At 44.3% G+C, this 13,663-nt stretch overlaps 1 protein-coding gene across 3 annotated transcripts in view; it reads left to right on the top strand.

Moving 5' to 3' along the window:
• DHX8 (DEAH-box helicase 8) overlaps positions 1-12,263 on the top strand; it is a 28,652-nt gene extending 16,389 nt beyond the window's left edge. For 2 of the 3 annotated variants that reach the window (XM_081577327.1, XM_081577328.1), the window contains exons 16-23: positions 230-411; positions 3,746-3,886; positions 6,633-6,788; positions 9,113-9,250; positions 9,721-9,849; positions 10,028-10,224; positions 10,696-10,875; positions 11,573-12,263. In XM_081577327.1, the coding sequence (XP_081433453.1) occupies positions 230-411; positions 3,746-3,886; positions 6,633-6,788; positions 9,113-9,250; positions 9,721-9,849; positions 10,028-10,224; positions 10,696-10,875; positions 11,573-11,792 (1,343 nt within the window). In that variant the 3' untranslated portion in view covers positions 11,793-12,263. Of the gene's footprint in view, positions 1-229; positions 412-3,745; positions 3,887-6,632; positions 6,789-9,112; positions 9,251-9,720; positions 9,850-10,027; positions 10,225-10,374; positions 10,876-11,572 lie in introns of all 3 variants that reach the window. The other variant, XR_014078918.1, reaches the window with a different exon arrangement.
• The last annotated feature ends 1,400 nt before the right edge of the window (positions 12,264-13,663 follow it).

Genomic DNA, 13,663 nt, shown 5'->3' with positions numbered 1-13,663 from the left:
AGTATGCAGGGTATAAATGCATCTATTTAAACATAGACACAAATTTTTAAAAAATTTGAAAAACCAAAACAACAAACAGAATAAACGTGGATAGAGGAAAACCTCTTGATTTGTTAGAGATCAGAATATGAGAGTGTTTTCCACCTTTTGGAGTTCTGTGAATGTCAGTGTGGCCTTTGTATAGAACATACACCGAGGAGGTCAGTTCATGCTCCTGTTCTCCTCTTAGGTGATATCCTCGTTTTCCTGACTGGTCAGGAAGAGATTGATACTGCTTGCGAGATCCTGTATGAAAGAATGAAATCCCTGGGACCTGATGTTCCAGAGCTGATTATCCTCCCAGTGTACTCTGCTCTCCCCAGTGAGATGCAGACCCGAATCTTTGACCCAGCTCCACCTGGCAGCAGAAAGGTAACACAGGCGCTTGTGTTCTGAAACCACCTGGTGTGTGCAACTGTTCCTGATGGGGATTGCTTATGGTGCATGTGAGTCTTGTGTATTATATTTTAGGAAGTAGTCCAGCCAGTTTGTTAAGGAATGAGGGTCTTGTATGTGGTCTCTGCTCTCCTTCCTCCCTTTTCCTTCATTTGACAGGTTGTCTTTTGAGCATTTCCCAGACTTTGGGGTAGACACAGGGCCGCCGTCTGAGGATGGGCTTCTGTCTGCTGTGGAACATCCACTGGTTCAGTTCAGTTCAGTCGCTCAGTCGTGTCCGACTCTTTGCGACCCCATGAATTGCAGCACACCAGGCCTCTCTGTCCATCACCAACTCCTGGAGTCTACCCAAACCCATGTCCATCGAGTCGGTGATGCCATCCAACCATCTCATCCTCTGTGGTCCCCTTCTCCTCCCGCCCCCAATCCTACCCAGCATTAGGGTCTTTTCCAATGAGTCAACCCTTCGTATGAGGTGGCCAAAGTATTGGAGTTTCAGCTTCAACATCAGACCTTCCAATGAACACCCAGGATTGATCTGTTTTAGGATGGATTGATTGGATCTCCTTGCAGTCCAAGGGACTCTCAAGAGTCTTCTCCAACACCACAGTTCAAAAGCATCAATTCTTCGGCACTCAGCTTTCTTCACCGTCCAACTCTCACATCCATACATGACCACTGGAAAAACCATAGCCTTGACTAGACGGACTTTTGTTGGCAAAGTAATGTCTCTGCTTTAAAACGTGCTATCTAGGTTGGCCATAACTTTCCTCCAAGGAGTAAGCGTCTTTTAATTTCACGGCTGCAGTCACCATCAGCAGTGATTCTGGAGCCCAAAAAAATAAAGTCTGACACTGTTTCCACTGTTTCCCCATCTATTTGCCATGAAGTGATGGGACCAGATGCCATGATCTTAGTTTTCTGAACGTTGAGCTTTAAGCTAACTTTTTCACTCTCCTCTTTCACCTTCATCAAGAGGCTCTTTAGTTCTTCTTCACTTTCTGCCATAAGGGTGGTGTCATCCGCATATCTGAGGTTATTGATATTTCTCCTGGCAATCTTGATTCCAGCTTGTGTTTCTTCCAGCCCAGCGTTTCTCATGATGTACTCTGCATATAAGTTAAATAAGCAGGGTGACAATATACAGCCTTGACGTACTCCTTTTCCTATTTGGAACCAGTCTGTTGTTCCATGTCCAGTTCTAACTGTTGCTTCCTGACATGCATACAGGTTTCTCAAGAGACAGGTCAGATGGTCTGGTATTCCCATCTCTTTCAGAATTTTCCACAGTTTATTGTGATCCACACAGTCAAAGGCTTTGGCATAGTCAATAAAGCAGAAATAGATGTCATCCACCGGTAGACAGGCCTTTACCATAGAGTGTGACAGTGCTACTGGTGCACTGGGTCCCCAGAGGGGGAGCGCCCAACCCAGTGTGCTTACTGGAAGTAGGATCTAAGCTAGTCCTGAACAACACGTGGATGTTTACCTAGACGAGACGGTCAGGACAGCATGCATTCCGAGTCGGCAGAACAGGCCCTCCTAGCCGAGAGCTGTGAGGGTTTTGGGTTTTCAGGGAGATGTGTAGTTCCAGCAGCTGGAATTGACTGTGTGAGTATGTGTGAGTGCAAAAGGAGACAGATGGATTTTACAGTAATAGCTTTATTGAGATATATAATTTATATACCAAACAATTACCCCTTTAAAGCATAAAATTCAGTACACGTTAGTATAGTCACAGAATTTTTTTAGTATATTCACAGAATTGTGCAGCCATGAATTACCATTATTAATCATTCATCACTAACCATTAATCACTACAACTTAATTTTTAGAACAATCTCATCATTCCCAAAAGAGACCCTTTAGAAATCATCCCCCAGTCACCCCTCTGCTCAGCCCCTGGGAACCACTTTCTGTCTCTGGATTCACCTGTTCTGGACGTGTCATATAAATGGAGTCATTATAATTTGTGGTCCTTAGGGACTAGCTTCTTTCACTTAGTGTGTTTTCAAGATTCATCCATGTTGTAGCATGTATAAGCACTTCATTTCTTTTTACTGTTGAAGAATACTTTGTTGTAGAACAGAATATACCACATTTTGTTTATCCATTCATCAGTTGATGGACATTTGGATTGTTTCCACATTTTAGCTATTATGAATAACGCTGCTGTGAACATTCGTTTACAAGTTTTCGTGTGGACATATGTTTTCTTTTCTCTTGAGTACATACCTAGGAATGGAAGACAGATGGATTTTCTTTTTAAATTGAAATACAGTTGATGTACAACATTATGCTGGTTTCAGGGGCACTACAAAGTGATTTGACATTTGCATACATTATAAAATGATCACCAGAATGAATCTAGTAACCATCTGGAAGACAGATGGATCTGAATAGCATTGAAGAGTTAGAACGGTCAAGACATAGTGGGTGCCTGGAGATTTATGGAAGGGCAGTGGGGAGAAGTCAGGAATGACTACCAGGTTTCTGGCTTGGGCAGCTAGAAGGAAGATGGTGCTGAGGAGCCAAATGAAGAGGAGCAGGTTTGAGAGGAAAACGGTGACTCCTACTCTGCTCCTCGTGATTGTGCTTCTCTCCATGGGGGGGTTCTCTGGCAGGTAGAAGCCTTTCAGGGCCAGTAAAATGCTGGCATGAGGCGAGATGTTCTGATGCCTCCTGACAGTGATTTTTCCAAGCAGTTGTGTTTTATTGTCTGAACCTCTGGGTGGAAGAAGAGTGGCAGTGCCAGGCTGAGACCAATAATCTAGATCACACATGCTGCTGTTTACACACAAATCCTGAAATTCCTCTGCTGCCTCGTGGTTCATTTTATGATCAGAAAAAAAAAGTCTCTCTCTTGTTCCACATACACAAACAGCTCATTTTGTAGTACAGATGTCCCTATGGGGGAAGGAAAATCTCATTTTGCACTGGCACATGTGATACCAGGAAATCTCTGTTTTCCCAGGGTGCTAGAAAATTAAAATTGTAGTAATCAGCATTGGATCTAGAAAATGAGGGATGTAGCCATTTACACAAATGGAATTGGCTTTGATTGGCCATTGCTTTTTCCTGCTGCACTTCTCTCAGGTACCACTCCCTCCCCAGCCTAACACTTAAGATGAAGGCCCCTCCCCTTCCACCCATTTGAGGCCAAACAGAGATTAAGTGCTCTCTAACCATCTAGAGAGAGGGAGAGAGCTGCACAGTCTCTTTGGAAAGATGTCCGAGTTCAGAAGTCTGATTTCACACCTCAGGACTGAGACTGGGCAGTTCAGTCCAGCTATGTCCCTCTTGTCTGCAGGTCGTGATTGCCACCAACATTGCGGAGACATCGCTGACTATTGATGGCATTTACTATGTGGTGGACCCTGGATTCGTGAAGCAGAAGGTGTACAATTCTAAGACAGGGATTGACCAGCTCGTGGTGACTCCTATTTCTCAGGTAGGGCAACTTCTTCTGGCAGCTTTTCTGAAAATCCTGGTTAGGGCTCTCTTGACATTTTTTATGGTTTTGTATTTTGAACTTTATTGTTTTAAAATACTGGCTTCTTTGTTGAGTTACAGGAGATTTTGTGTTATTTGCTTTTAATCTTCAGAATAGTGTTTCATCATTAAAAAACCCCATAAAACTGGAACTTAAAAAAAAAGGAAATTGAATCTTAGCACCCTTGTTTGTCTTAAGAATATTATTTTTAAAAATATTGCACTTAAAAAAAAAAATTGCACTTAGCCACAAATATCTGAGATAGTAATAATTCAAGAAATGATAATAATGTGTTTCTTTGGTAATTATGGAACAGTTTCCTACCTAAATTATATTTTGAAATGAATATCCTGATCATCCTTTATGAAGGCAGTTTGGCCCCAGTGTATCTGAAATTTAAAAGTTCATTTCTTGAACCTAACAGTTCTGCTTCTGGAAATAAATCTGAAAGTTAGAAATGATTGAACTTGTATCCAAAGGTAATGGAAAAGGATGTTCATGAAGCATTATTTGTATTAGAGGGAACCTGGGAAAATTCTAAATTAGCTCCTTTTCAGAGCTAGTAGTTTAATAAAGTATGGTAAATTCATGCCATAGAATGTTATGTGACATTAACATAGTGATGTGTATCTATATTTAATGACATAAGCACATAACTCTGATATATTATTTGAAAAAAGTGAGCTACAAAATAGCATGAGTAGTATAATCCAATTTTTGTTTAAAAATAGATGGTATGCGCCTGTGCACAGCGTATGTAAATGTACCTGCGATTGAAAGCGTAATATAGACAAAATGTTAGACAAGGTTCTTTCTCAGTGGTGCTGCTGGTCTCTGTGCTGATGGGTAAAGCACATTTTTCTTCCCTATACTTTTATATATTGTCTTAATATTTTATAAGAGGCATGTATTACTCATGATCTATAATTCCATAAGGCTATTTTCATTTTGAAACCTAAGTAATAATAGCTGACACTTGCAGGGTACTTTCTATGTGCCAGGCACTGTCCCAGGTACTTTCACGCACATGAACTGATTACATTCTCAGTTGATCTTTTGTGGTAGATGTTATTATTATCCTCATCTCACAAGTGAGACTGAGGGCCAGAGGGGTTAAGTGACTTGCCTAAGGTCACATAGCTGGTAGAGCCAGGATTTAAACCTGGGCAAGGGAGTTCCCTGGTTAAGACTCTGCATTTTTAATGCAGGAGGCACGGGTTCAATCCCTGCTCAGGGAACTAAGATCCCATATGTCTGCTGTGTGTGCGTGCATGTATGTGTATGTGCTCACTCGCTTCAGTCGTGTCCGACTCTTTGCGACCCCATGGACTGTAGCCCACCAGGCTCCTCTGTCCAAGGGATTCTCCAGGCAGGAATACTAGAGTGGGTTGCCATGCCCTCCTCAAGGGGATCTTCCCAACCCGGACCCATGTCTCCTGAGTCTCCTGCATTGCAGACAGATTCTTTACCCACTGAGCCACCTGGGAAACCATGCCTGCTGTGAGATGTGGCCCAAAAAGAAAAAGAAATTAAACTTGGGCAGTGGTCCCAGCGTGTATGCTCTGTACTAGTTCTTCTGGGGGTGATACGTGCAACTCACAGTGATGGAGAAATTATTTATATCTGCCCTCCGTAATTTGAGAAACATCTGTAGAATGTTGTGAAATCTGATTGCTGCCTCCCTCTGAGTGGGTAGTGACCTCTCATACTCTTATCTTTTGCTTTGGAGCTGGCATAGAAATTCATAAACCCTGATACTATTTATAAGACAGATGGTTTTGTCAGAAAATGGCCCTCTCCAGATTGCTATTCACTGGTTTCCTAGCAACCTAGGGCTAACCTACATATTGTTTTTAATTTTAAAAATTAGCACCCCTCTCCCCTGAGTACAGAAGTAATATAACATTATTTTGAAAATTGCCCATAGTCCTGTTGCCACCAACCACTGTCTTCATTATGATGTTTTTTCTTGCTTATCTTTTTTCATGTTTATTTCAGATTGCAATTCTAATAGTATAGTAAGTATGTGGGTTTTGATTCATATTTAACTTTCCTGATAATTAAGGTAATATATGTTCATTATTGAATATTTGTTAAAGAAAATAAAACTCATCTACAAGCCTAGCATCAGAATTAGCCAAAGGTAACATTTTAGGGTATTTTTTCCTAGTTTTTTATTTCTGATAGTTTGTATATTTACATTAAGATTAAAAAAATAAAATTAGTATTGTTTGGCAACTTGCTTTTTCACCTCTATGAGTGAACCTGTTCATCTGTCATTGAGCATCTCAAAAACTTGATTTTTAAAACAGCTGCAGACTCTTTCACTGGTATGATTACATTATATTTATTCAGTTCACTTACATTTTTGGTTATCATGGTGGAGGGTGGGTTTTGTCATTTGGTTTTATGCTTTCTTATTTATGTTGTGCCACGCTAGTTTGAAGGTATATTTCTGTGATCTTTACGGTATTTCTTCTATTCACTTGCTTGTATTAATATTTGGCCTCACTTGAACAGACTTCCCTGAGTGGGGATGATTAAGAGCGGTGGTAGGAACTCTTGGAAATAGTCCTAGAGTAAGTGAAATAAACCCCATTTTAGGTTTTGCCCATTGCAAAGTGCCCCCCTTTCTACAGATTTCCTGGGTGAAGCCATTAAGGAATGGTTAACAGATCTGTTACTTTTATTCCCACCCCTCTAGGCTCAGGCAAAGCAACGAGCTGGCAGAGCTGGGAGAACAGGCCCAGGGAAGTGTTACAGGCTGTACACAGAACGTGCCTATCGAGATGAAATGCTGACCACCAACGTGCCAGAAATTCAGAGAACCAACTTAGCAAGCACAGTGCTTTCGCTCAAGGTAGAAATCACTGTCTTGTTAGAATGGGCTGATGGAGCAGTCCAATTCTATGGCTTTAGTGAATGGATCTCGGTTTTATGAATCTTGTTAAATACTTCAGTAACCTCATGGAACCCGTCCCTTTGGGTACAAGGCAAACGGCTGTGATAACAGCCGCTCCACCACGGGTCTGGGGCTAAATTGGCGTGTGTGCTGTGATGTTTTTTTTCTTGCCATCATAACCAGCAGGATATTTGGTTATAAAAGATTTTAGTTAGGAGCATTATCTTTCTAACAGGATATTAGAAAAATCGAGCCAGTGCCAAACTGTGGACAAACTCACTTCCCTCAACCCTTTAACTTTCATATCCAATTCTGTTTTAAAACGGAAGCAAAACCCACAATCCAAAAGCTTTGCAAGGGAACAACTGTTAGTACAGGTTTCAGACTGGCCCCCTGGGGCTGGGTTTCATTCTGAATCACTCTCTTCCTCTCTCAGTCCCCAGTGAGGAACTTCAGTCTCTCTTGGCAGGGGGAGCCACATGAGTAATTTCCCAGATGATGGCACCCCTACCCAGCGCCAACCCCCCCCAACTCCAGTGCTGCCCTGGAGCCCTGGCACTTTACTAATGCACAGTGTGCTGTTGTAATTTATTATTCATTCCCTGTACGAGAGACTAAAACAGAGCTTCAGAGGAAAAAAAAAAAGCCTGCTCCAGTCTCTGAAGTGAGAACAGAGAGGCATCTGTGGCTCAAAGTTCTGCTCTGAGCTGTGTGTCTTTGGTAAATTTACCTGCTTGTCTCTCTGCTCTATATTTTCTCAAAGCTGGGGGCTGTTAATAGTCTCTCCTGTGAAGATAAATGAGATAGTGCAGGTAAAGGCACTTGGCACAGCACTTACTGATTGCTAACATAATTCCTTGTTCTTATTCATACAGTAAGCAGTTATTGAACACCTGCTGGGTTTATGGTCACCATCACTTCTGTGGGAAAGAAACAGAAAGCTTAGGTCCTGCCTTTATACACGTTTGGATAGTGCATCATTTGTTTCTTTTATTCATCGGATTAGCTAACAGATGTATCCAATGCCTGCTCTGTGGTCTGCAGGCAGTTGCATGTGGTTTTGGGTGTCACCATGGTGAACTCTGAGAGCAGGGGCTGTATCTTAGTCCTCTTTATAACCCTCATCTAACATGGCGCAGGGCACTTTCTAGATACACAGTAGATATTATGTATGCAGGAGACAGGGCAAGCTGGTTGTTACCTTTTTTTTTTTTAATTATGATAAAATATATAACACATTATCATTGTAATCTTTTAAAATGTCTAGTTCAGTGGCACTAAGTACATTCACGGTGTTGAGCAGCCATCACTACTGTCCATTTCCAGAACTTTTTGATCATTCCAGATTGGAACTCTGTACGCATTTAGCTAAACTGTCCCTTTCCCCCTCCCTCCTGCCCCTGGTAACCAAATTACTCTCTGTCTCTATGAATCTGCCTAGGCTAGGTACCTCAGATAAAAGGAATCACACATATTTGTCCTTTTGATCTGGCTTATTGTACTCGTTGTTTTCAAGGTTCATCATGCTGTAGCATGTATTAGAATTTCATTTGTTTTTAAGGGTGAGTAATATTCTATTGTATGTATATACAGTGTTTTGTTTACCCATTCATCTATTGATGGACTTTTGGGTGGTTTCTACCTTTTAGCTATTGTGAGTAATGTTGCTGTGAACATTAATGTACAAGTATTTGTCCTGAGTCCCTTCTTTCATTTCTTTTGAGCGTATACCTAGACGTGGAATTCTTGGATCATCTGGTAACTCTGTGTTTAACTTATTGGTGAATCACCAAGCAGCCGCACCATTTTATTCCCATCAGCAATGTATGAGGATTCCTGTTTCTCCATATCTTGCCAACACTTATTATTTTCTTTCTTAAATTTTGCTATCACCATCCTAGTGGGTATGAAGTGGTATTTCATGGTGATTTTGATTTGCATTTTCCTAATTACTAGTTATATTGAGCATCTTTTCTTGTGTTTGTTCCCATTTTTATGTATCTTTGGAGACATGTCTACCTTTGCCTATTTTTAAATTTTTGTCTTTTGGTTCTTGAACTGTATATTCTGAGAGTATTTTTTTAATGTTTCCCAAGAAAGTATATGTTTTCTAACAGTCTTGAGGTTTGTGTGACCCAGCCCTCCTGCTGATCCCTCTGGTAGCTTCTCTGGTAGCTTCCTAATTGCAGTTGAAGAAATAAGAAGGTGACAAGTAGTCTCCCTCCATGTGAGCACTGGTGAGGCTGACCCTGCCATCTACACATTGTTCTCTTCTATTCTAGGCCATGGGCATCAATGACCTGCTGTCCTTTGACTTCATGGATGCCCCACCAATGGAGACCTTGATCACAGCCATGGAGCAGCTGTACACGCTGGGCGCCCTGGACGACGAGGGGCTGCTTACTCGCCTGGGCCGCAGGGTAGGGGACAGCCCTAAACCTCGGGTGCTTTGGGGAAGATTCCCTGGCTAGCCTTCCATTCTTTCTGTTCTGTATAAAAAATTAAGCTGTGAGGACCTGGATAAGCTTTGACTAGAATTCTGCATGCCTGTGTTTAACCTGGATTTTCCACTGTTACTTGAAACTACTTCTTCTTTACTGAAAAAGAAATTCTATCCAACTAATCTTACCTCATGATATGTAATTGAGTTTAGCCATTGAAAAGATGTCTGTAAAATTCCCACCTACCCCAACAGTAGTTATAATCTTGGTCATATACATTTTGTTGAAATTTATTTGGGAAATTAAAAAAAAAAATTTCTGCTATAGAACGAGGCATCCCACATCATCATGCTTGGGTAAACTTCCTGCCATCTGTTACCCACTCTGACCTGCGACTCCGGGTGGGTCTTCCGCAGGGTCACAGTTGTAGTTTTTTCTTCTTCCTCTAGATGGCAGAGTTCCCTCTGGAGCCAATGCTGTGCAAAATGCTGATCATGTCTGTGCATCTGGGCTGCAGTGAGGAAATGCTGACCATTGTGTCCATGCTGTCTGTGCAGAACGTCTTCTACAGGCCCAAAGTAAGAAGTACAGGCCCACGTTCACGTAGGGATCAGGCGAAGTTGGGTCAAGTCAGCCTGTTGCCACCTGAGTGCTTAATGTGTACACTTGATTGGGCCACGGAGGGCGTCCTGGCACTGCTGGGTGTTCAGTCAGTAGCTATTGGGTGGGAAATGAGCTTCTCCCCACTGCTTGCAGGATAAACAAGCCCTTGCAGATCAGAAGAAGGCCAAATTCCACCAGACCGAAGGGGACCACCTCACCCTGCTGGCCGTGTACAACTCCTGGAAGAACAACAAGTTCTCCAACCCATGGTGCTATGAGAACTTTATCCAGGCTCGTTCTCTGCGCCGGGCCCAGGACATTCGCAAGCAGATGTTGGGCATAATGGACAGGTAACAGCTGGTGACTTCTCCTGTTCAAGTTGAGTCTCCCTGAATGCCGTGCCGTGTACGTGTGTCTCTGCATGTATCTGTGAAGCTGTAGGCACCTGTACTCTTGCTCCTCACATAAAACTCTTTTCCATCTCTTGTACTCCTTCCCAGGTGAGGATGGGGCTGAGAGTCACTTCAGAAGTTCCTAAGAGGAAGGTTTATTAGTTGTTGAAATGCTCTTTGTTTACAGCATCTGTGACATTATTAGTTGGGTTGAATTATAACCCAGGCAGTGTCTGGCTCTTGTGGCATCCATCTTGCCCACTGTGTCAAGCTGCTGCTATAGTCCGCTTAGGGCTGGAAGGAGGGTCCTAGTGCCGACTCTGGGGGCCCCACGAGGCGAGTGTTGGGTACTGTTATTCTGGAATGTAGAACCTCAGAAAGCAGAGTAGTCTCCCATCTTTGTCCTCTCTTGACTTATTCTCCTGCAAGACACAAGCTGGATGTGGTGTCCTGTGGTAAGTCCACAGTCCGAGTGCAGAAGGCCATCTGCAGTGGATTCTTCCGGAACGCTGCCAAAAAAGACCCACAGGAGGGTTACCGGACACTGATCGACCAGCAAGTGGTCTACATCCATCCGTCCAGTGCGCTCTTCAATAGACAGCCCGAATGGTAGGTGGACAGAGAGAACTTGGGAATCAACGGGCCCTTTGTGTTTGTGTCCCCACTCACACCCAGCACTTCCTAACGTTGCTTAGGGTTCTAGAGCAGCAGAATCCTGAATTAGACACAATATCAGGCCCTTTTGAGAGAAATAAAATCATAGGGGTGACGGCTAGGAAGGATCTCAGAGATCTAGTGAGGTGATTAAATTTTTATTTTTTCAAATAGTATTTAAAAAAAAATTGAAATCTTACCCACCTTAACATAAAATTGATTTAAAACCACTGTGCCACCGTGGTGGGAGAAGAGAGCTGGAGACATGGAGCCTGGCCTGCTTGGCTTTCCCCATTCCCACGTGGCAGCCTCGCAGGTCTTCTTCAGGGTCCTAGAGTTCTGTGGAGACAGCCCAGAAAACCACCCTCACACTTCACAGAGCAGGAAACAGAGGTCCAGAGAAGGAATGTGATTGGCTCCGTGTCACTTAACTCATTGGAACCGGCAGCTTTCTTATGGTGAGAGGTGTACAGGCGCCTCAGTATTGGGGTGTGGCTGTCATAAACAGAGACTTCAGTCTCCTCCGGGGTGAGGTCGGAGAGGTAAGAGAGTCAAGTGCAAGCTCAGCTGAAGCCCACCAGGAACCAGGGTGACTTGACCATGGAGCAGGTCCTATATTGGAGGCTTGAGCTCTCTCTCTGCCCCCCCTTAGGGTGGTGTATCATGAGCTGGTGCTGACCACGAAGGAGTACATGCGTGAGGTCACCACCATAGACCCCCGGTGGCTTGTGGAGTTTGCGCCAGCCTTTTTCAAGGTCTCTGACCCGACCAAGCTAAGCAAGCAGAAGAAGCAGCAGCGTCTGGAACCCTTGTACAACCGCTATGAGGAGCCCAATGCCTGGAGAATATCCCGAGCCTTCCGGCGGCGCTGAAAGGCAAGAGTCTGTTGGCCTCACCTGCAGCCCTGGGCCAGGGCTCAGCCTCACTCTTATTGATGAGAAGCTGGTCCTGAGGATACAGCTGTCTGGTGGTTGAATATCTCAACTGGGCATTTCCTAAACTTGACTCTCCTTCCTTCCCTGGTGGTAAAATAGAAACAGGGATTTACGCCTGGTTTGATCAGAGCCTCCAGGCCCCACCACCCCAAGATGGGGCCAGCAAGGCTCACACCCGACACTGCATCATCTCCAAGAAAGGGGAAACTTCTGTAGCTCTTGAATGGGAAAGGGGAGCCACGAGCTTCTGCTTCATGGACTCAGTGAGGGCCTGGCTGGTACTCTCTAGAGGAGAGAGCCACGAAGCTCACCCAAGTGTTGGCCTCCCCCTCCTCTTCGTACCCCTGTCCAGCCCCTGTCCTTTTGCTTAACCTCCTGCAAATATTTATTTTCATAAGGAAACAAAAATGGTTCTCTGTGGCTGTTTCTTTTAGCTGAAAGGTTAAGCTATTGGCCTGGGCTGAAGGTGGGAAGATTTAGTATCTGAGGCTTCAGTGGCGAGTCCCCTGAAACGAGAGCCTGGGGCTCTTTGGGCTGAAGGGTGATGCACACCCAGACCTCCAGTCTTATCTCAGCATCAGCGCTGGTCGAGAGCTGTGTGGACTGTACTGTGATTAACCATATCCACTGCACAGGCATTCTGCTCTGGGAGCTTGAGTGATTACAGATGCTGCATATTGAATACAGAAGGCTCTCCCTGGCTCCCTCTCCCGCCTGGCAAACTCAAAACATGCAGTGCGTCCTATTTCCTCTTGAAACACACAAGTAGTGACACAACTTGCAGCTTATTTTTGGTTTTATTTTTATCCCCCTGATCTCTTTAACAGAGTTTTCTCTGGTCAAAGCCTCTCTTCCTCCGCCAAAGTGAAAATCAACGTTACACCTCTCAGAGCCTGTTAGTGCTGCCCAGGATCTGTGCTCCTGGCCGCGTGCTTGGTGGTTTTCTCCTAGCATTTGGTTGGGGAATGGCCACCTCCCAGGGCCCTGCTCACATTTCCTGAGAAGCCTCTGGACTTCTTGGAAGACCATCAGGCAGATGCTGCCAGGCCAGGCTGTGAAACTTCCGGGAAGTTGGTCTGGTGGAGAAACCCCTGGCTGATTGGGCACATCCTCTGTTACGGCCCGAACTGCCTCCATTCTGCCTACACTTGCGAGTTCTGAAATGACATAAATACTAGAACTACTCTACAGTGATACGCTGGACACTAAAGGAGACTATATGACCTACTAGGATGTAAAGGAATGTAGGCTGCTGTTGGGCAGCAGACCAGCCTAAGGACACAATTCAGAAACAACCCAGCAGAGTCTGCTGACGGTAGATCCCTGCCCCTTCATTTAGCTGAGTGAGTTCCCACGAGTCTCAGTGTGCCTCTCAGGAAACCTAGGCCAGCAGTTGAAGTCAAAGGATCTAAAGATCCTTTAAGGCCTTGTGGGGAGACGGAGGAAGCTGAAGCAGAAGCAGAGGCTGGCTACCTAGTCTTAATTCCAGGGCAGGTCTATCTGGTTTAGGAACAAACTCTGGGCTTGGCAGCCCACCTGTCCCAGCTGGGTGACCAGCATTGACGGCATTGGCACATCTGAAGTCATCACCGCCAAGAAAGGAGGTTTGGATTTTAAGTTGAAGTTGAAAAGGGGATATTTAGCAGGCCAAGGCTGAGAGACAGCGGGCTGGTCATCTTTCTGGATTAGGTGAGCAAAAAGGACCCCATGCCTGTGGGTGTTCTTGAACATCTCCCCAAAGAGCTGGGGTCACCGCCTCTGCTGACAACATGGCAGGGGTCTGACCTTTTGACTGTCCATGAGGAAAC

Source organism: Giraffa tippelskirchi, chromosome 3, assembly GCF_054371585.1.
Source record: "Giraffa tippelskirchi isolate mGirTip1 chromosome 3, T2T-mGirTip1v1.2.pri, whole genome shotgun sequence".
Classification (NCBI taxonomy): Eukaryota; Metazoa; Chordata; class Mammalia; order Artiodactyla; family Giraffidae; genus Giraffa; species Giraffa tippelskirchi.
This window is presented reverse-complemented; position numbering and strand designations above follow the sequence as displayed.